The 19657-nt window shown below is 52.1% G+C and overlaps 1 protein-coding gene across 22 annotated transcripts in view; it reads left to right on the forward strand.

Annotated features, from left to right (window-relative positions):
• The window catches only part of PHLDB1 (pleckstrin homology like domain family B member 1), a 45777-nt gene extending 26174 nt beyond the window's left edge, over nt 1-19603 (forward strand). For 10 of the 22 annotated variants that reach the window (XM_033121786.1, XM_033121795.1, XM_033121789.1 and 7 more), the window contains 14 exons: nt 2119-2229; nt 2363-2452; nt 5368-5508; nt 6911-7051; nt 7222-7324; nt 7799-7843; nt 8504-8798; nt 8925-9015; nt 10460-10606; nt 12259-12375; nt 12637-12739; nt 17087-17172; nt 17315-17347; nt 18117-19603. In XM_033121786.1, coding sequence (XP_032977677.1) covers nt 2119-2229; nt 2363-2452; nt 5368-5508; nt 6911-7051; nt 7222-7324; nt 7799-7843; nt 8504-8798; nt 8925-9015; nt 10460-10606; nt 12259-12375; nt 12637-12739; nt 17087-17172; nt 17315-17347; nt 18117-18257 — 1644 coding nt within the window. In that variant the 3' untranslated portion in view covers nt 18258-19603. Of the gene's footprint in view, nt 1-2118; nt 2230-2362; nt 2453-5367; nt 5509-6910; nt 7052-7221; nt 7325-7798; nt 7844-8148; nt 8419-8503; nt 8799-8924; nt 9016-10459; nt 10607-12258; nt 12376-12636; nt 12740-17086; nt 17173-17314; nt 17348-17452; nt 17474-18116 lie in introns of those variants that run through there. The other 12 variants (XM_033121794.1, XM_033121799.1, XM_033121798.1 and 9 more) reach the window with 9 other exon arrangements.
• Nucleotides 19604-19657: the final 54 nt, after the last annotated feature.

A 19657-nucleotide genomic window follows, 5' to 3' on the forward strand; every position in this document is an offset into this window, starting at 1 on the left:
GCTGATAAGCTGCAGAGCCAGAATTGGAACCCAGGCCTGCCTGGCCTAAAAGCCTCTGTTCCTTCTACCCTCTACTGCCCTCGGTTAGGAGCTGGTTCTACTCTGGTTTCTTCTTTCTTTCTGGAGAGAATGCATCAGGGAGCTGGCACTTGTTTGGGAGCTGGCACTACTCTGGTTTCTTCCTCTTTCTCTCTGGAGAGAATGCATCAGGGAACCTTTAGATCAGCCAATACCATTCGTTCGACATCCTGGTGGGTATAAGGTCCAAGTAGTTTGGGAGAGGTCGGTACTATTGGACTGCTGTTCCCTCCTCCCTACATCCACCCTGGCCCCTAGGAAACTGGAGCTCAGCAATTGAGACCCAGGGGTCATATTCCTCCCCATGCTCCTCATGAGCCTTGCTCAACTGCCATCCCCTGGCCCCCAGTGTTCCACCCACCCCAGTGTCTGTCTGCCCTGGTGCCCTGTGGAGGCCAACAGATCTGGTTCTAATCCTAGGTCTACCACTTACTAAGTAAGATACCTTAAACCTCCTACCGTGTTTCCCCGAAAATGTCTTGTGGAGCAAAAATTAACAAAAGACTCGGTCTTATTTTAATATAATATAGAACCAGTATAATATAATATAATGTAATATAATATAATACTAGGTCTTAGATTAATTTTTGCCCCCAAAGAGGCATTAGAGCTGATGGTCCGGCTAGGTCTTATTTTCGGGGAAACACAGTAAGTGTGGCAATGTTCTTATCAGTAAAGTGGGCATAAAGGCACCTGCCTCATAAGAGGGTTTAAAGAAGTAACAAATACAAGTGATGTAGCAGAGTTCTGGGGTCCTAATAGATTCTCAATAAACTATAAATGGCAGATCTTGGCCTGTTTCAATCTTTTTTGGGGGGCTAACCCCCGATTTAGGACAGCTTCCTTCTTCCCTCTGTCCTCTCCCATATCTTGCTCTTAAGGATGGTGGTTTAAGGCCACCTCTTTCAGGAAGCCCTCCCAGGATTAACCCAGTCCATTTTCTCCAGCCCCCATCCTTTTAATTACCTTTTAGCACATGATTGCTGAGCCAGGCACTATGCTAAGCCCTACTGGGGATATGGAGACAGAAAAGACACTGGACCTGCTCTTGGATTTGATAGCCTGAGTCAGATGGTAGTGATGGAGACATACATTCACAAGTAACAGTAACACCAGGCAAATGGTGACACAGAATAATTTGAGCACAGAAGGAGGAGCAAAAAAATTGAGTGGTGGTCAAAGAAGATGTTAGAGGGAAGATAGCATTTGGTCTGCTTTTGGAGGGTAAGTAAACTCTTGATGGGTGGAGAATACAGAGACAGCTCTCCTGGGCTAAGGGAACAGTTTAAGAAAGGCCTGAGAGTTTACAATTACACAGCTGCGTGTACAACATGGCCAAAATGAGAGGAGACAGAGGGCTCAGGTGGGAGGGAAGCTGAAAAATGTAGACCCAGTTCCAGGACCCCCTGACTGCCAGCTTAGGAGTTTGTGCTTTATCCTGTGAATAATGAGTCACTGAAAGATTTTCAGGAGATAAGTGATCTAACCTTACTTGTGGATTTTTAAAAAATTATTTAAGTAGCATATGTTCTTAGAAAGATTAGAAAATTCAGGTAAGCAAGCAAACAAAAGCAAACCTTGAAGGCCATTTTAGGAAGCTATTTGTGGCAGTGTGGAATGGATCAGAAAGTTGAGAGAGTTGGAAGCAGGAAGCTGGTGAAAAAGTCTAGGCTTGGAAAGCAGAGGGCCTGGATTTGGGTGTGGCAGTGGAGGTGGGATGCCGGGAACAGGGCCAGTGGAGAACTGTTCGGTATCTCTAGGATTCTGGACATGTTGACTGTGGAGGTGGAGGGAAGGGAGATTTGGGAACTTGGGTTCTGGCTGGTGTGCCTGCTAGCCCAGGGGTCACTGGTTGAGGGAGGGGTGAGAAGGAGCTGACCTTAGCAGCCTGAGTTTTCTGGGGTGAGTTGAGGCCAAGCAGAAGAGCTGGTTGATTCCCTTCATCTAAGTCCAGGGTCTCTGGGCAGGAGAGACAGCCAAACCTTACTTTGAGCTCAGCCATCTCCCTAGGGTCTGTCTGACCATCCCCATTTCCTTCAGGAGCGCCTGGCAGTCTTGGACAGTCAGGCTGGGCAGATCCGGGCTCAGGCTGTGCAAGAGTCTGAGCGCCTGGCCCGGGACAAGAACACTTCCCTGCAGCTGCTGCAGAAGGTAGCCCAGCCGGGCGGTGGTGGGGCGGGGGGTTTGTCGGGGTTGGGAGGGGAGTGCAGGATTCCTCTTTTACTTGGTCTCCCTTGCTATCACTCTCACTCCTTTCTGATTCTCTACCCCTTTGGGCTTGCAGGAGAAGGAGAAACTGACTATGTTGGAAAGAAGATACATCTCACTCACTGGGGGCAGGCCTTTTCCGAAGACCACATCGACCCTCAAAGAGGTAACATGGTTCAGTCAGCCCCAGCCTCAGGCCCAAGGGGGTCTCCTGGGAGGCTCTGGAGCAACATGGGGCACTTTCACCTCAATGGCTGAGGTGGAGTATGGGGACATTTTCCTAAATTGGAGAAATGAGTAGGAATGGTCCTGAAATCTGGAATTTGACCTGCTGTGGCTACCAGCTGTTTTTGGTTACTTTTCTGGGTCCCAGGAGCCCACCGATCCTACCATTTTGGGTGACTGAGTACATCGTGAGGAGGATGGGCTGTTCAGAGGTTTGGAAATGGCCAGGACTCAGGGGAGTATAGAGATCGAGGGGTCCTGATCTTGGAGTGCCCTGGACTTCAGTGTAGAACTAGGCTCTTGGCTCAGAGGTGGGCATTAAGGCCCCTTAACCCATTCTTTCCTGAGTCTTTGCGTGTCTGGTGCGTGCAGTCCAATGAGGACACGCCTAGTTTCTGAGCTCTTTCCCCTCCTCCTGCCTCACTGCACAAGCAATTTAGGTTTGGGATTGGCTGGCTGGGCTGAGTGTGAGGTCTGAGGCCCCTCACCACATACCCTCTCGATAGGCTGAACTGCTCATCTCTGAGTCCTTGGAGATGGGGCTAGGGACTGCAGCCCTGGGCCTGTTCCCAGGGTCTTCTTGGGCTGGCACATCCTCTGTGCCCTTAACCCCACCTGCTTCCACTCAGCTTTGCCCCAAAGCACAAGAGGTAATCATAGCTAACTTCCTGCTCTTCTGTGCCCACACTGCCTGTCTTCCTGCTTGCTGAGCTCCTGCCTACAGTTTCTCCCAAGGGCCCAGCTGAGGGGTGTGTGACAATAATCCTTTGGCCAGAGTTTGCAAGTTTGAGTGAGTGTGCTGGTGTGCTGTAGGTTTCTGGGCGGCCCATAAAAAAAAATTAGAGCATCAATTTGCATATTACTTTGCATGTATTCTGCATGCCATTTGTCAGTTCTCATAAACACTGGACCCTCCAGCTCATTTTCCTTTTCCATGACCCCTGGAGGTCAGTTGGCCTCTGGAGCCAGGTCAGGTTGGTCAGTCTTCCTTTGGATAGGGCAGGCTTAGGATCCTGTGCTTTGATTCAGCGTGCATTTTGAATGTCTCACATGCCCCCACCACTGAGATAAGCTCAGGGTTCTAAGGATATGCTTATGGAATGTGACAATCCCTGTCCTCCCAACCCACAATCTAGCATTTTTCCAAGTCCTCACCCTTGAGTAGTGGGCCTGCTTTTCTGCCTGGGATTTTAGTTGCTCCCTGCCAAGGTCTCTTTTTCAGAGGCTACGTGCTCAGGCCCTAGTGGTGTCTCTACCTTCACCCCTTCCAGCCTCTGCCCCAGCAGATGGAGTACAAGGGGACACTCGGAAATGGTGTGACTGCATGTGTGTGCCCCACTGGGGATGCCCGAAGTATTGGAGACAGAAGAGTTCTCTTGGCGCTGGGTCCTGGTCCTTGGTAGGTTCTTGGAAGGCCATCCCTAGGCTTCTTCGCATGCCCCCAGCCCAGGGTAAACCCAGGGATTGGCCCTCAGGGTCTGCCTGGGGAAGGACCTGGATGCCAAGACAACCTCAAAAGTGGAGGTCAAGAAGAGCACTCAGAGAACTTATTTTACCTGCCCTTTTTCGGTCCCCCTCACTCCCACAGCTGTCTACGGCCACAGTGGGCAGCCGAGCTCCACACCCCTGCTCTGGATTCTGTATGGAATGGAGTGATGGCTCGAGGGCACGTGTGTGGGTATTGGGTACTTGGTTGAAACCTGCCAACCTCTTCTCTACCTACCCCTCTTTTTCCCACTGGGCACCCTAGAGTATGTGAGCCTGGCCAAGGTTCTCTAGCTGTGCTCCCGCTCAGACCCCTACGCTTCTGCCAACTCCCCCAGCGTGCTCACACAGCCCCTGCTTGACAGTGAGGTGCCAGCCACCTACTGAGCCCCCCTAGGCCCAAGAGCCTCTTTGTGGATGCCCTAGATTGCCCCTCAGGCCTGGGCTGGGGGACAGCAGGGTCTGTCTTCAACCGTGAGGGAGAAGGGCAACTGGCGTAAGTGGGGTTGGGAGTGGTTCCCTCTTCTGCAGGGCCTCGGGAGCTTTCTTCAGCTCCGGTCAGCTCAAGCAGGGGCAGGCTTTCTGCTCTAGCATGACGGCATTGTGCTGAGAGGACTCTGGCTTTCCTGGGCTCTGCAAGCCTCCTCTGCTCTGGGCTTCCTGCTCTTGCTCTTCTTTTGCGCACGGTCAGGACCATTTCTTGGGTTCCAGTTCCATTAACCTCTTGTGTTCCCTCCTGTGTTCCGGCCTTCCCCCAAGTACCTGACACTTGAGCAGCTAAAGGCGATGTGGGGCACCTCCCCCATGCCCACAACCCCTGTGCCAGGCCCGCCTCTCTGGGCCCCTGCTTCCTGGGACCTGGTTCCCACCACCTGCCTTCCTCCTTCGCTTCTGTCATGCCTGCACCCAAGGGTGGTGGTCTGTGTGTTCCTGCCACCCCCAGCCTTCTACTGGTGTGGCTTTGTGTGTGCGTTTTGCCCCTGCTCACCCGACTTCCCAGCTCTAGGCCAGCCCCAGGGGAGTGCTCAGTGCCTGTGGGCGCTGTGCTGACTGGCATCATGGTTGGCATAGCACATGTATGTGTTTTGAGAGTTGTGCCCTGACTGTTTCTCTTTGCCCTTAGCACATTCACAGCAACTGTTTTTTCACTATTTTTCTCTTCCTTTTTATGCTCTCCTTTCTCCCGTACTCCTTCCTTCTTCCTTCACCTTCCTATGTCCCTGATAATGGCCTTTCTTCACCCTTCCTCCATCCTCCTGCTTTCTTCTCCCTTTCCTTCCTTCTTCCTCCTCTTTCCTTTCTCATTTCCTGACCTTTTCTCTCCATCCTTCCCCTCCTACATCCTGGCTCCCTCCCCACGCTCGCCTCCAGATGGAGAAGCTGCTGCTCCCAGCTGTAGACTTAGAGCAGTGGTACCAGGAACTGATGGCCGGGCTGGGGACCGGCCCCGCTGCAGCCCCCCCTCGCTCCTCCCCCCCGCCTCTGCCTGCCAAAGCGTCCCGTCAGCTGCAGGTAACCCCTTCCTTTCCTGCCCATCCCTCCCCTGTTCCTGCTCCTCTCTGTTCTGGGTACCTTCTGCCAGTCCATCCGTTATACGTGCCACCTTATGTGATGGGGGAGGGTCAGTCCAGCCAGGGCAATATGGGACCTCGGAGAGGGCAGTGAGGGTCTCCTCATAGGTAACCATCTTGATATTTTTGGCAGCTGGAGGGCCAACTTCATGAGTCCAAAGGTGACATGATTGACTGTCCAATGGAAGGGGGTTTGGGAGCAGTGGTCAGGTTGGGATCTGTTTGGTGTCTCGTGCTGGGCTAGACTGTGGCTCTGCTCTGTGCTTGGTAGCCCTCAACCCCAGAGCGTCTCACTCATTATGGGAGCCTGACACACTCTTGAGCTTGTTGAAGCTAGGACTACTGTGTCCTGGGAGAACTGCCAGCATTTTGCTCTTGTGGTCTCCCCAGGGATGACACTTGGAGACAGGACAGAGAGGAGCAAAGACTTTGAAACGACAGTCCTGAGGACATGCCCAAGTCTCCTCAGAGTTGCCATGGAGGCTATGGGCCTACTTGAGCCTGCAACAAGCTGCTGACCGCGGGGGTGGGGAAAGAGTATTTGGATAGTCTTCTCCCCCAAGTTTCACTCCACTAACCTGCTGTAGTGCCTGAGACCTCACCATTCAAGAGTCATTCCTTGAGTGAAGGCATTGCACCTCTAAGACTGTGATCTCAGCTAAAATTCCATGTTCCCTTTGGGAGGAGTTTGGTAACATGTGTGGTACCTCTCCTTTGACCTAGCTGGTTAGAAATTTTTGTGTTTTGATTCATTTAATTATCACCACAGGCCTTTGAGGTAGATATTGTTAACATTTTACATATCAGACACTGGGCTCAGAGAAGATAAGGAATCTCCCCAAGGCCACTCAAGTAGGAAGTAGCAGAGCCTATGCCGAGCGTCACCTAACGTTAGTGCTGTGAGCGAGCTTGGCAGTTATTTAGTCTAGTTCTACCCACTCCTTTTGCAGATAAGGAATCCAAGGCCCCGAGTGGGGAGGTGCATAGCCCAGGGTCACACAGCATGTTAATGGCAGAGCTTGGACCAGAGGCACCCCAGTCTCCAGCTGGTCTTCTATACAACTCCGCCCAGCTGATGCTCACTCCTTGCATGGGTCCATTTACAAGGTTCTTTCAAAATGCAGGGTTGGACCAGGGATTGGCCCAAGGAGCAACAGCCTGGAAAGGAGGCTTGACAGCTACCAGTAACATGTCATTGGGTGGTCCAGGAGGCTCAGTGCTGTTTCCAGCTAGAGACGGGCCTGGAGCCAGAGCAATACCTTGGACCACAGCCAGCTTAGGTGACATGGGGGTGGTGGCAGTGAGGGAGCTGGAGTTCACCAGGCAGTATCTCTTCCCTCTAGGTTTACCGCTCCAAGATGGATGGTGAGGTCACCAGTCCCCTGCCCCGCACCCGCAGTGGCCCCCTCCCTTCTTCCTCTGGTTCTTCTTCCTCCTCCTCCCAGCTCAGCGTGGCTACCTTGGGCCGTAGCCCCTCCCCAAAGGTCTGAGGACAGCGGGTGGGCTGCTTGTGTAACAGGGTGGTGGTGGTAGGGTGATAGAGGCTGCTGGGGAGACTGCGTTGGCTACTGGGGAGAGGCCAAAGCCACCCCTGAATGTCTTGGGGGGGTGGTCTTCTGAGCCTCAGGTCCCAATGCTCCATCTCCCTCCGCAGAGTGCTCTACTCACCCAGAATGGCACAGGCAGCCTTCCTCGCAACCTGGCAGCCACGTTGCAGGACATTGAGACCAAGCGCCAACTGGCCCTGCAGCAGAAGGGTGAGTGGCTGCAATGCTAGCCCACCTGCTCTCCTGGAAGCCCTGGACATCTGCTGTGCACCCCCCACACCATACCTCATCCATGCCTACACCTTTCACAGGATGTTTTTCTTTAATTGGGATTTAGGCAAGAGCAGAAAGGATTTAGATTAGATGCCTAAAGAAGAGCTTCCTGGGTATTTATCAAAAGGCAGGCGACTAAGGGTATGGGGGGTGGTGAGGTCTTTCCTAAACAGCCCAACAAATAGGGAAATGCTGTTTGACCTGAATGGGGATAGGTATTGCCCTGTTTAGAGGCAGGGGGATGGACTTGACCTCCAGAAATGGTTCTCTAAGATATTGACTCTGAGAACCCAGGAGTCCTTGTTGCTTGTGTGCATTTTTGTTGTTTGAAAGCCCATGTCTGTGCCTCTATCTCCTCTCATCCCCTCTGTGTCTCTCTATTCTGCCCTCTGCTGGGGTCCCCCACACCAGTCAAGTTGCTTCCTGCTGAGCCCCTCCCAACTGACGACCCAGCAGGTAGAGCATTGGTCATTGAGGACATTGCTTTGGCCAGGCAGCCTCTGCCCGGGCATCTGCATGTTGTATTCTGCCCAGGCCCCCACTGCCCGCAGGCGCGCAGGCTCCCAGCCTGAGCTGGGTTGAACTGTCTGGCTGCCTCACCACTCGAACTGAGCTCTCCTGCCTCAGCACTCCGCCTTGCCTATCTTTCCCTCTCTCCTGCCACTGCTGCTCGTGCTCTGCATCGCTGCTGCTGAATCTGGCTTTATACCCTGGGTGCTCATGGGGCTCCCCCCATCTTTTCCTTCTCCCTTCCCCAACAGGCAGGGTGGGTGCATATGTCCCCACCTATTCAGGCCTTGGTTGTGAGCTGGAGCCACCTGGCCGTCGTGCTGCCAGGGCACCACGTGGGCAGGATCAGTGCCCTGTATGGGCTCAGGATGCAGAAAGAGTGCTGAAGCCAGACTGTGTGGCTGTGGCCAGATGTGCAGGCGACTGAAGCATTGGCAGGGCAGCTGGACCTGAAGCTGTGGGGGCTTCAGGGAAGCTGGTGGGGGCTCATGTGGGTGCCCTGTGTTAAGCTCTGCCTGCTCACCTCTTCCCTCTCTCTGTGATGGTGCCAGTGTCCTTCCAGATGGGTGGGTTGCCCACTGTGACTCCCACCTGTCCCTTCTGTAGGGCAGCAGGTGATTGAGGAGCAGCGGCGGCGACTGGCTGAGCTGAAGCAGAAAGCAGCAGCCGAGGCTCAGTGCCAGTGGGACGCCCTGCATGGGGCGGCCCCATTCCCAGCAGGTCCCTCGGGCTTCCCACCCCTCATGCACCACTCCATCCTGCATCACCTGCCAGCTGGGCGGGAGCGTGGAGAGGAGAGCGAGCACGCCTATGACACACTGAGCCTGGAGAGCTCTGACAGCATGGAGACCAGCATCTCCACAGGAGGCAACTCTGCCTGCTCTCCCGACAACATGTCCAGGTACCTGACCCCCACCCCATCCCACCTGATGGTGCCAACTCTGCCCTCCCCCACACCGGACCCACCGCCTCTGCCAGACTCCTCCTCAGCTCCTCGATACACCCAGTATTCCCCTTCCCTCTTCAGTGCAAGCGGCCTAGACGTGGGGAAGATCGAGGAGATGGAAAAGATGCTGAAAGAAGCTCATGTGGAGAAGAGCCGGCTCATGGAGTCAAGGGTGAGGCAGATGTCGGTCACAGAGGCAGAGGCAATGGGGGCCCCAGTACTGCCTTCCACCTGCCAAGGGCCCACAGTCCACCCCAAGCTGTTTCATCCATATTAGCTTACCAACATTCCCTGGAAGAAAGTGTTTTAAAGTTGGCGTTCCTCAAGTGGGGGGATAGGGAGGCTTGGTGAGATTATATTTTTCACGGCTCTTAGGAAAAGAGGAGGCAGCACGTGCATTTCCCGTGTGGGAACTTGCAGTCTCTGTGTGTTTACTTCTGTGGACGTTTTGGCTACCACGGGGATTTTGATTTTTGTCTGCCTGAGTGGCCGGTCATTCCTCTTGGGGATGGTTAGGAAAAGCAGTAACTGGGGGTTGAGGGATAGGGACAGAAGAGAAGGCAGATGTCTAAGCCAGAGCAAAGGTGTTGTCTGGGGGACGTTGGGGAGCAGCGGGAGCTGAGAGAAGTCGTGTCCCTTCACATGGGCCTGGAGCTAGGGCACAGTAAATAGGGACCAGTGGTTTATCCTGGATACAGCCAGGCTGAGGAAACCAGGGCCTGGAAGGGAGTTAGATAAAGGATCTGCGGAAGCCGTTCTGTCTCCATCTCCTGAGATGAGAGTGGGAGCCAGGGAGCAGGAGTCAGCAGCTCGACCACCAGAAAAGAAGGCCTCTTAGTCCTATTCACGTCAGAAGAGGGCAAATTTATAAGCTGCTTTTCACAAATGGAGAGAGAGAGAGGAGATTTTGCTAAGTTTTGCGCTGGGAGGAAATGGCAAATGGAAGTGAATGGCATGAAGGTCGTATCGGTGATTAAGCCGTGCATAGCACCACCAGCGTGCTCTGTATTTAATGGTTCGTTTTAATGACTATAGAAATCTTTTAACAATGGCTTTTATAAGTTCAGTTTTTCCCATCAAATTTGAAGTTCAAGTACAAGTTTGGAGTTTCTAATTTGGAGTTTCAGAGGGCCTTAGTGATTAGGGAGGGACCATTGAATATATTCATTGTCAAGAAACGTTTAGATAATCCATGTTTTAGGAATTCAGATGAAAATTTTAAGAGCCCCATTGATTTATTGAGTGTTTCCTTCCTGCTGGAGTCAGTGATAGGCATTTGCATACAGGATCTCATTTAATTTTCACTATGATCACAGGAGTAGGCACTCTTGGCCCCATTGTACAGATGAGGCACTTGAGACTTAGGGAGTTTAAATGATCTTGTCAGAGTCCCAGAACTCACACTGGTGGCTAAGCCAGGATTTGAAGCCAGGACAATCTCACTTTAAAGCATTTACCCTTACCAGCAAAGTCCTTGGAGAGGGTTGGCTTTGAGGATGATGTCTCTTCATGCCAGGCTGCCCTCTGAGGTGGGTCTGCCCTGTCCTGAGGAGGGCTGGGCCAGGGATTGGAGGAAGAGGGCAGCTGTGGGCACTGACCCCTGGCTTTGGGGACAGGAGCGGGAGCTAGAGCTACGGCGGCAGGCCCTGGAGGAGGAGAGAAGGAGGAGGGAGCAGGTGGAACGGAGGCTGCAGAGTGAGAGTGCGAGGAGGCGGCAGCTGGTGGAGACGGAAGTCAAGATGCGAGAGAAACAGTTTTCTCAGGTAAGTGGGTGCTGGGGCGCAGTGGGTGGTTGGCTGAGGGTGAGGCTGTGGAGAGGTAGGGACATCCCAGGGTATCTCTTCTGGGCTGTTCTACTCCTGTTCTACTCCCAAAAAGATTGCTGTTGGCTTAGCACAAGCAGAATTCTACCTGGGACTCAGCCCCAAGGAACATAGACCCAATGGGGCTTGTTCAAATCAGTGTGTGTCTGTATGTTGGGAGTGAGTGGGCAGACGACCTTGCTGACATCTGAGGTCAGAGAAGATGGTCTGGATAGGCCTCTCAGAGACGGGAGCTGAGAATCAAGCATTAGGGTGGCTCCCCTTGGCCTCTCGAGGGCCTCATCTCTGCTTCCTGAGTCTGTGCTGCACCGACCTCCCCCTTCCCTCCATGACCTCCTAGGCTTGGTGCTTCCTGGCTGTCCTGCCCCGCCCTCCACCAAACCTTTTGGCTCTAGGCCCCACCACCAGCAGGTGACCTCGCTCTGACTGTTGGTTTACATCCGCAAGAGAGAATTATACTAGTTTATCCTTGGGGCAAGAATTCCTCCTTGTACAAGAACCAACTCTGGGTTTTTTCCTTACACAGGAGACTTGAACAGAACAGTTAAAGGCAGAAGGAGAAATTAGGTTGGGTAGGGAAATCTATCCATGTCTCTGGTCCCAGATCCTGGCCGCTGTGAGAGCCTGAGGGATTCAGACAGGCTGTCCCTTCTATTGTGTTTCTATAGGCTTCCCCAGAGCAGGAATCCCATGGGATCTACCGCGAGTAGTGACCGGTAATCACAGCTCCCTGATTTCCCATGATGCAACAACGTAAATTCTAAGGGGTAGGCTGCTTGGATCGGGTTTTGGAATTGAACAATCGGAAACTGAGTTTTGCCTCTGTGCTTAGAATCTTTGTCATATGCCTCAGTTCCCTCTCCTGCCTCAGTCATTGGCCACTTTGGGACTCTAACCCCCTGTTGTGGGCTGAGGCATTGCTTCAGGGGCCACCAGTGTCTGCTGTGGTTGGTGGGTGGAGTTAGCTCATCTTTAGGGTGCCTCCCGGAAGTTTTGCATCTTGTATTTTCTTTCAATAATTTGTCATGTTTCATTTTGTTGCTGTTCTAATGTTCTTCCCAGAAAAGAAGAGTAGAAAAAAATTCCAGTTGGCTGAGAATTCTAGTTAGTATCAGAATTTTTGAGGTAGAACAGGCCTTAGTGATTATCTAGTTCAAAGCCCCTGTTTTACATGTAAGGAAACTGAGGCCCAGAAAGGGAGTATGACCCAAATAAGTTCTCATGGGAAGTCAGAGACCAGATTTCGTATTGGGCTTTTCTTCTCAGAGCATGTGTATATTTGACCTCCTGCTTTATTCCATTCAGCCAGGAGACAGATGAGGGGCAGGGACAAGACAAGGTTGGCTGTGTCTTGGTCATGGGTGGGCAACTTAGGCATAGATTCACTGGGCAGTTTGCCCGAGCCTAAGCAGTCAGCACAGGCACGCTAAGTCTCTGCTTGTGCCACAAGCCCTGTGAAAGGAGAGTGACAGCTATGGGGGTAGGGAGGGAGTGATGGCAGTCTGTTGGGGGTTCAGGCCTGGCCGAAGGGCCTGGACGAGGGAATGATGGAGAAGAGAAGAGAGCCTAGCTGTCCTGCCCTCTGCTCCTAGGCACGCCCTCTGACCCGTTACCTGCCAGTCCGCAAGGAGGATTTCGACTTGAAGACCCACATCGAGTCGTCAGGCCACGGCGTCGACACCTGCCTGCACGTGGTGCTCAGCAGCAAGGTACAAGGCTCGCGGGACCCTGCCGTGCCGAGGAGAGAGCCCCGTGCTCAGAGGTGCCTGTGCTACCTCAGAGAGCTGGCCTCGCTTTCTCCCCTAACAGCAGAAGTCTCTGTCCCAGGACCTAGTATGCTGCCCTGCAGAGATGTTGGGGACAGCCCCTTAGGAATACAGGCACATGTGATGGCACTTACATTGCTGCTCAGGGAAGAAAGGTTTAAGGGCTGTGCATTTGGATCCTTCCTTACTCCCACTTCCCGCCAGGTCTGCCGTGGCTACTTGGTCAAGATGGGCGGCAAGATTAAATCATGGAAGAAGCGCTGGTTTGTCTTCGACCGGCTCAAGCGCACCCTTTCCTATTATGTGGGTGAGTTCCTATAAGACTGCCCCAGAGCCAGACTCCTGAACTCTGTCACCCAGGACAGCTGGTCTTCTGGAAGGAGGCCAAGCTTCCAAGTTTGGGGGCCAGGTGCTTGGACTGGGTTTTGTCCTCCCCTCCCGAAAATATATAGAGTATACCTGGTTCACTTCCGTTTACTTGTTCATCCATCCATTCATTTATTCAGCAATTACTGAGTTGAATAAGTTCCAGGTACTGCTCTAGGTTCTGGTGATGAGCAAGATGGCCACAGCTCTCTCCCTTGAAGCTTATTGTCAGGGAGGCAGATACTGAACAAAGAGTTAAAACAAAGCATGATGGGTATGCTGTAGGGGACATGCAGATGCTGGGGCTACATGGAATCCTATGGATCCCCCCCTTGGGGAAGTTCTCAAAGATTCCAAGACGAGCTGTTGAGCAATGCCAAGGAGCACTCAGGACTGCCTTGGGGATAGGCCCACTGGCCTGTCTTGCTCCCTCAGTTCTCTCCACTCAGCCTCTAGCTTAGTTTCCCATCTCTAGAATTCCCTCTGGACTTGGAGCATGGGATGCTGTATTGTACCCTGCTCAGGAGAGGCTAGCGTGTGCTGCAGAAGCAACCAGTCCTAAGATCCCAATGGCTCAAAACCATAAAGTCTTCCTTCCTACTCCTGATACATGTCCGTGTACATTGCAGGTGGTGGGGGCTCTGCTCTACATCATTGTTCTCTTTGCCTCAGAGCGTGTCTTTCTGGAACATTGCTGGCTGCAGTAAACAGAAGCCTGAATGGGCCTTACATTGATATTAAATGCCCCTGCTGGGTTTGTTCACAAGTCACTGATAGGGCTGTTCAACCAGTCACCCAGACCCACCCAACCACAACGCGGGAAGAGCAGTCCTACTCGGAGCCTGGAAGCAAAGGGCTAGATGTTGGGTGCCAAAGATGCAAAGGCCTGGAGTGCCCTGCTTCCCCTCTCACCTGGTCCCTAACCAAGTGCCACCCCCTCCAAGAAGCCTTCTCTGACCACCTGGGCCCTGAGTGTAGGGAGACAGGAGAGGCAGAGGCACAAGTGTCCCCATGTTTTCACCTGGGCTGGGAATGGACTTCGTCGAGATTGAGAGGAACAGGCCTGGGGAGAAGAGCTCCATTTTAGGCATGCTGAGGTTGTAGTGCCCTGGGGACATCTAGATTTAGGGTAATGGTCAGGATTAGAGGCAGAGTGAAAGTTGAATCTGTTGGAATAATAATAGTAATAATAATAACAAAAATAGGAGATCATACTTACTGAAAACTTGCATGAACCAGATGCTGTGCTAAGCACTCTACATGCATCACCTCATTTAATCTTCATAATCTTGTGAGGGAAACACTGTTTTTATACCCATTTTACAGATGAGGAAAATAAGGCTCAGAGAGGTTAATTAAATTGCTCAAGGTCTCACAGCTGTTAAGAGGCAGACCTAAGAGTGAACCTGGGCAATTAGAAGAGGCAGAGAGAGGGCTGCACCCTGGGACGGAGGAGGAACAGGAGGGACCAGCAAAGGGAGAAGGGGTGGGAGGCAGGAAGCCACATGCCAGGTGCTGGCACTTGGCATACGTGACCTTCGTTAATATCTATGAAACAAAAGGAGACCAGGTTCAAATGGGTAGAAACAGGGAAGGAAGCCAGACAAAGGAGCAGACGTTTACAAGCAGGGGGTGTCGCCAGCTGAGTGCTGCAGAAAGGCCAAGAATAATGTGGGCCCAAAGGCCATTCGATTCAGAGACTGGAGCTTGTTAAGAGAAAGATTTCTGCCGTGTACATAGGCGGGAGGCAGACTGCACAAGAGCAAGGATAGGTGGGTGGTAAGAGAGCAGCGGCGGGAGAGTGTTACTGTTTCCAGTGAAGGAAGAGAGGTGAGAGAACGGGGGCTGGAGGGCTGGCCAGGCCAGGGGATGGAAGTGTTGGTGAAGATGCGTCTGTAGTGGAATCAGGGCCCTGGATCAGTGTGCCTTGCCTACTCCTGCCTTGAACCTGCCATTCTCCCTGCCTTTGCCTGGACCCTCCTTCCACTTACTCAATGGAACCCCTCAATTCTACAGGGTCCAAATCAGATATTACCTCTGTAAAACGTTTCCTGGCCCCACCTCACTGAGAATAGTTCCTGTCCTCTGCTGTATAATTCCTGCATTATACAGGGTCTGTCTGCCATGTGACATCAGCCCAGTGGCATAATGATGTGATGACAGATGCCGCATGTTATGTGCCAGACACTGCTGCACACTTTCAGTATGTTCTCTCACTTGAATCATACCAACCAATGATGCATAGCTGCTCTCTTGGACACCCACGTCACACAGCTGATAAGTGCTTTCTTCCCCACTAGAGTGTAAGTTCCTAAGAGAAGGGTCTCTGACTCTTCTCTGGTCCCAGTGCCGAGGATTAATTTATTCAGCATCGCCTGAACACCTAGTGTGTGCTAGGTACGTAGTTGGTGTTGGAGGAGGTAGATCTATGAATTTAAAGGAGGGTTCAGATTTAGCATAAGTTCCTATACAGAAGAACACACATACTGTGGGAGCAAAGAGCACAGCTGGGCACCATTGTGGTGACATTTGCAAAGGGTCTTGAAGATTACTTAGGAGTTTGCCAAGGCAGTGGGCTGGAGCCCATTCCAATGTGTGCAGAGCACCTGTTAAGGGAACATGAGAAGCTCGGCCTGGCCAGACAGCACTTGGTGTTGGTGCCGGGGACGGGTGTGAGGCAAGGCCAGAGGGTCATGCTGGCACTGGCTGGTAAATAGTCTTGGCTGAGCCAAGGACGCAGCAGGTTCCCAGTGAGGGAACCAGCAGGGAAGCTTGTGAGCTGAGGCCGCAGGATTAGATTTGCTTTAGGAAGCTCATGCCCTCGGCATTAGGGAAGATGAGGTGAAGGGCCAGAGGGTGGGGCAGGGCACGTTAGGAGGCTACAGCAATGATCCAGGATCCCATGACTCGGGCTTGAAGTGACAGCAGGGTGAGGCAAGGTGACAGCCAGCCATCACCGTCTGAGCTTAGTGACTGTGTGACCTCCCCTTTGTGTCTTCTCAGGCTTGCTTTCCAGTACGTCAGTTGTAGTGCCTGAGCAGTGTTTGCCATGAGACGAGATGGCCCAGGCCCTATGCTTTCCCTTGACTGCCCCGTCCCTCCCACCAGAACGGTCACCTCTGCTCTGTTACATTGCCCACCTCCTTCCTGCCACCCCTGCTTCCTGATACTAAATACTTCCTTCCATTTTTAAATACTAGAGTTGAATAGGTAAATGCATTCATACAGTTCAAAAATCAAAACATATTGAAAGGTTTAAATTGAGAATTATGCCCCACTCACTACAGGTAACCACTTTTATTAGACTCCTGTGTATCCTTCTAGAGTTTCTTTAGGGGAATATAAACAAATGCAAACATGTATTCTTACCCCCCCCTTTTTAAAATTAGAGTTTATTGGGGTGACAGTTGTTAGTAAAGTTACATAGATTTCAGGTGCACAATTCTGTATTACATCATCTATAAATCCCATTGTGTGTTCTCCACCCGGAGTCAGTTCTCCTTCCATCACCATATATTTGATCCCCTTCTTACCCCTTTTCTTACCCAACAGGTAGCATATAATACATTCCTTTTTTCTCATGTATCTAAGAGATCTTTCTATATCAAATACATCTATATCTAGATATTTATATCTGGATATATTTTATAGATTTATTTCTGAATAAAGGTTTATATCAGATATTTTATAGATTTATGTCTGATACAGATTTATATCAGATATTTCTGCATCATCTGATAACAGCTGTCTAGTATTCCATCATGTGGCTCACTATAATTTATCAGCCAGTCTCCACTTGATGGGTACATGCGTTTTCCAGTCTTTTGTGACTACAAATACTGCTGCAGTGAATGATCTTGTAGATTTGTTATTTTGTACATGTGTAAGATAGGTTTTCCTAAGTGTAATCATTGGCTCAAAGGGCCAACATCTTTCTAATTTTAGTAGATATGGCCAAACCTTCCATACAGGCTTACCAGTCTATACTCCCACCTGCCATTTATTAGACTTCCTGTTTCTCCACAGACTTGCCCAAAGTGTGCTATATATCTTTTGTATACTTTTGCCATTCCGATAGGTGAGAAGTGGTATCTCAGTGGAGTCCTAATTTACGTTCTCTGTAATTCTGAATGACCTGAGCATTGAACATATCTTCAGGGCTCCATGTTGGGTTCTGTTCTGGAATCCTGGGAATCACTCTATTTCCCAGACGGAGGAGCTCCATGTCAACACAGCATGATCTGAAGTATGACAGGCCTCCTCAGCCTGGCCCTTACTTTCTTTGCAGACAAGCATGAGACGAAATTGAAGGGGATCATCTATTTCCAGGCCATCGAGGAGGTATACTATGACCACCTTCGTAGTGCAGCCAAGGTGAGGAGGGCAGAAGGGCCAGCCATGGGGAATGGGTGGGCTCTGGGAGCAAAGGCCTCCAGGCTGCCCTTTTCAGAGGCTCAGACCCATCCCTTGTTCTCTCTGTAAACATTCTCTTGCTCTCTCCTTCTCCCCTTCCCAGAAGAAGTTTTTCAGCTTCACTATGGTGACTGAGGTACCCCTCCCCATATACAGTAACCAGAACTACCAAATATTAACGTCTCCCTAGCCTACTCCACCCTGACCCTTTATTCTCCCCTAAAATCCCTCCCTTTCCCAGGCCTGAGGGAGGAATTGAAGGTGGGTTGCAGAGAGCAGGAAGCCCCTGTGGGCTTGAATTTGGCTTGCTTGCCTCCCTCTTCTGAGATGACAGCAGGATGTCTCCCAATGGGGTTGGGCAATGAAGAAGGTATGGTTAAAAGGGGAGTAGGGGGCCCTTGGAAACTGGATTTGGTAGAGAGGGGTGAAAAACAGGAGATGTTTGAGGTTGGTCATCTGTCTCATTGCAGTGCACTCAAGCCTCAGCCCACCACACCCTGATCTCTGCTCCTCTGGGGTCCTGGGGTTCAGCGTATCGCTTGTAGCCTTTTCCATCTGCCCCTCTTCTGCAGAGAGGAGAACTTCTGGTCCTCACTGCAATAGCCCTTTGTGTCTGATTCTTTTGATAATGACTTTTGTGCCTGGGGGTGCCAAGGAACAGTGCCCCCACCTGGCAAGATGTGACCCTGCCAGGGTCCAAGGACTGCCCCTGTGTGAGGAGGGGAACATCTCAGCTTGGGGCCCACTTGACCTGTGAGCACTAGACTTCCGGCCTATTTAGGACTCAGCCCTGAGCTCCAGGTTGTCCTGGAGACAGGAAGGAGAAAGGGCAGAGGCGGGTTAGGAGAATGCTTTTGGGCGCCAGGGGTGAGCCCGGTCTTAGACTCTCCTCTCTCGCTCCACAGAGCCCGAACCCAGCCCTCACCTTCTGTGTGAAGACCCATGACCGGCTGTACTTCATGGTGGCCCCATCTGCAGAGGCCATGCGCATCTGGATGGACGTCATTGTAACAGGGGCTGAGGGCTACACTCAGTTCATGAACTGACTGGGGTGGGCTTCCTGGATCCGAGGGCCGGCCCCAGGACCCATGCCTGACTACCTGCTGCTCTGCTTGTCCCTCAAGACGGAGTCACACCCTGGGCTCCAGACCTCATTGGGGTGCTCCTAGAGGCCCTGGGAGGGCAGAGCGCGCCTGAGACTTTTGGAATGTTGTGTAAAGGGCCTGTCCTGGGATATTCTGAGCTGGGCCCCCTAATGAACCAGCCAGGATATCAAAGGTAGGGAAGGGGCTTTGTTGCCTCCTGGGAGTCTAGAACTTGCAATAACCCTTCAGGGTCCTGCCCTCCCCAGCCTGTGTTCTCTTTTGTAAAGGATAAATTATGGTACGATAATCTGCCAAAGATCCCCTGTTGCCTCAGCCCTCTTTGCAGGGGTTTGGGGGCTGAGCAGAGCCACATCCAGAGTGGGGTAACAGCTCAGGCAGTGTGCCTCTCGAAGCCTGCTCTACGCCATTGTTCTCATTTATACATTGTATTACTTTGCTCAAGGGCCAGAGACCTCAAGCGTTATCCTTGAGCTCGCAGCCCCACCCTCTTTGCAGACGCATCACCATGATCACCATATTAACTGCTTCATTGCCATGGTTACATACGAATTGCCATGGCTCCACGGCTCAGCCCACTGCTAAAGCTGTGGGCCCATCGGAGGGTGCGTGCCATCATGTCTCCAGCTCAGGCCCTTGGACACCTCAGGCTGGGGGAGCTCCAAGTCCTGAACAGCTCCTTGCCCCCAGCCTGTCTCCAGGCCCTGAGGCACAGCCTGCCTCGCCCTCCCCCTGCCCTGGGCCAGGCCTCTCTCTTCCACTCGTGCCTTGCTTAGAGCCACAAGGGGTGAAGCTGGGGTATCTAGATCCAGAAGAGGAGTGATGCAGATGGGAGACAAAGCTAGAAGGGCCATCCCAGGGGTGCTGTATACGGATGAGTTTCTGACAAGGATACAGGGCTGCTACCTCGGGAAGCCTGCACAGGAGAGGAAGCATCAGAGAGGGCCGACCCTGAGGGACTGCTGCCTTCCCATCAGCCTCGGAAGGGTAATGAAATTGGAGAGCAGAGGACCAGGCCTCCAGCTGTCTGGCCTCAGCCCTTCATGCCTTAACACTACGCCCACCTCTCTGCCCCCCTTTCCAGCCCTGGGCCATGGTTGCTGGGCCCACGCTGGGTAATTTCAGTATTTGTAAGCATCTCAACAGAACAATAAAGCATTTGGAGTATGTGTTTGGGAGACCAAGTTGTGTGGGGCACAGGGTTGGTGTCCGTGGGGTAGCAGGGCTGCTACGTCTTCCCCACAGAGCAGGATTTTCCACCCAGGGCCCAACCTATGACCTCCATGTCCCTACTCTGCCCCCACTCCACTATGACCGAGGACTGGCTCGGTCATAGGAGGGCA

The sequence above is a fragment of the Rhinolophus ferrumequinum genome, chromosome 11, assembly GCF_004115265.2.
Source record: "Rhinolophus ferrumequinum isolate MPI-CBG mRhiFer1 chromosome 11, mRhiFer1_v1.p, whole genome shotgun sequence".
Classification (NCBI taxonomy): domain Eukaryota; kingdom Metazoa; phylum Chordata; class Mammalia; order Chiroptera; family Rhinolophidae; genus Rhinolophus; species Rhinolophus ferrumequinum.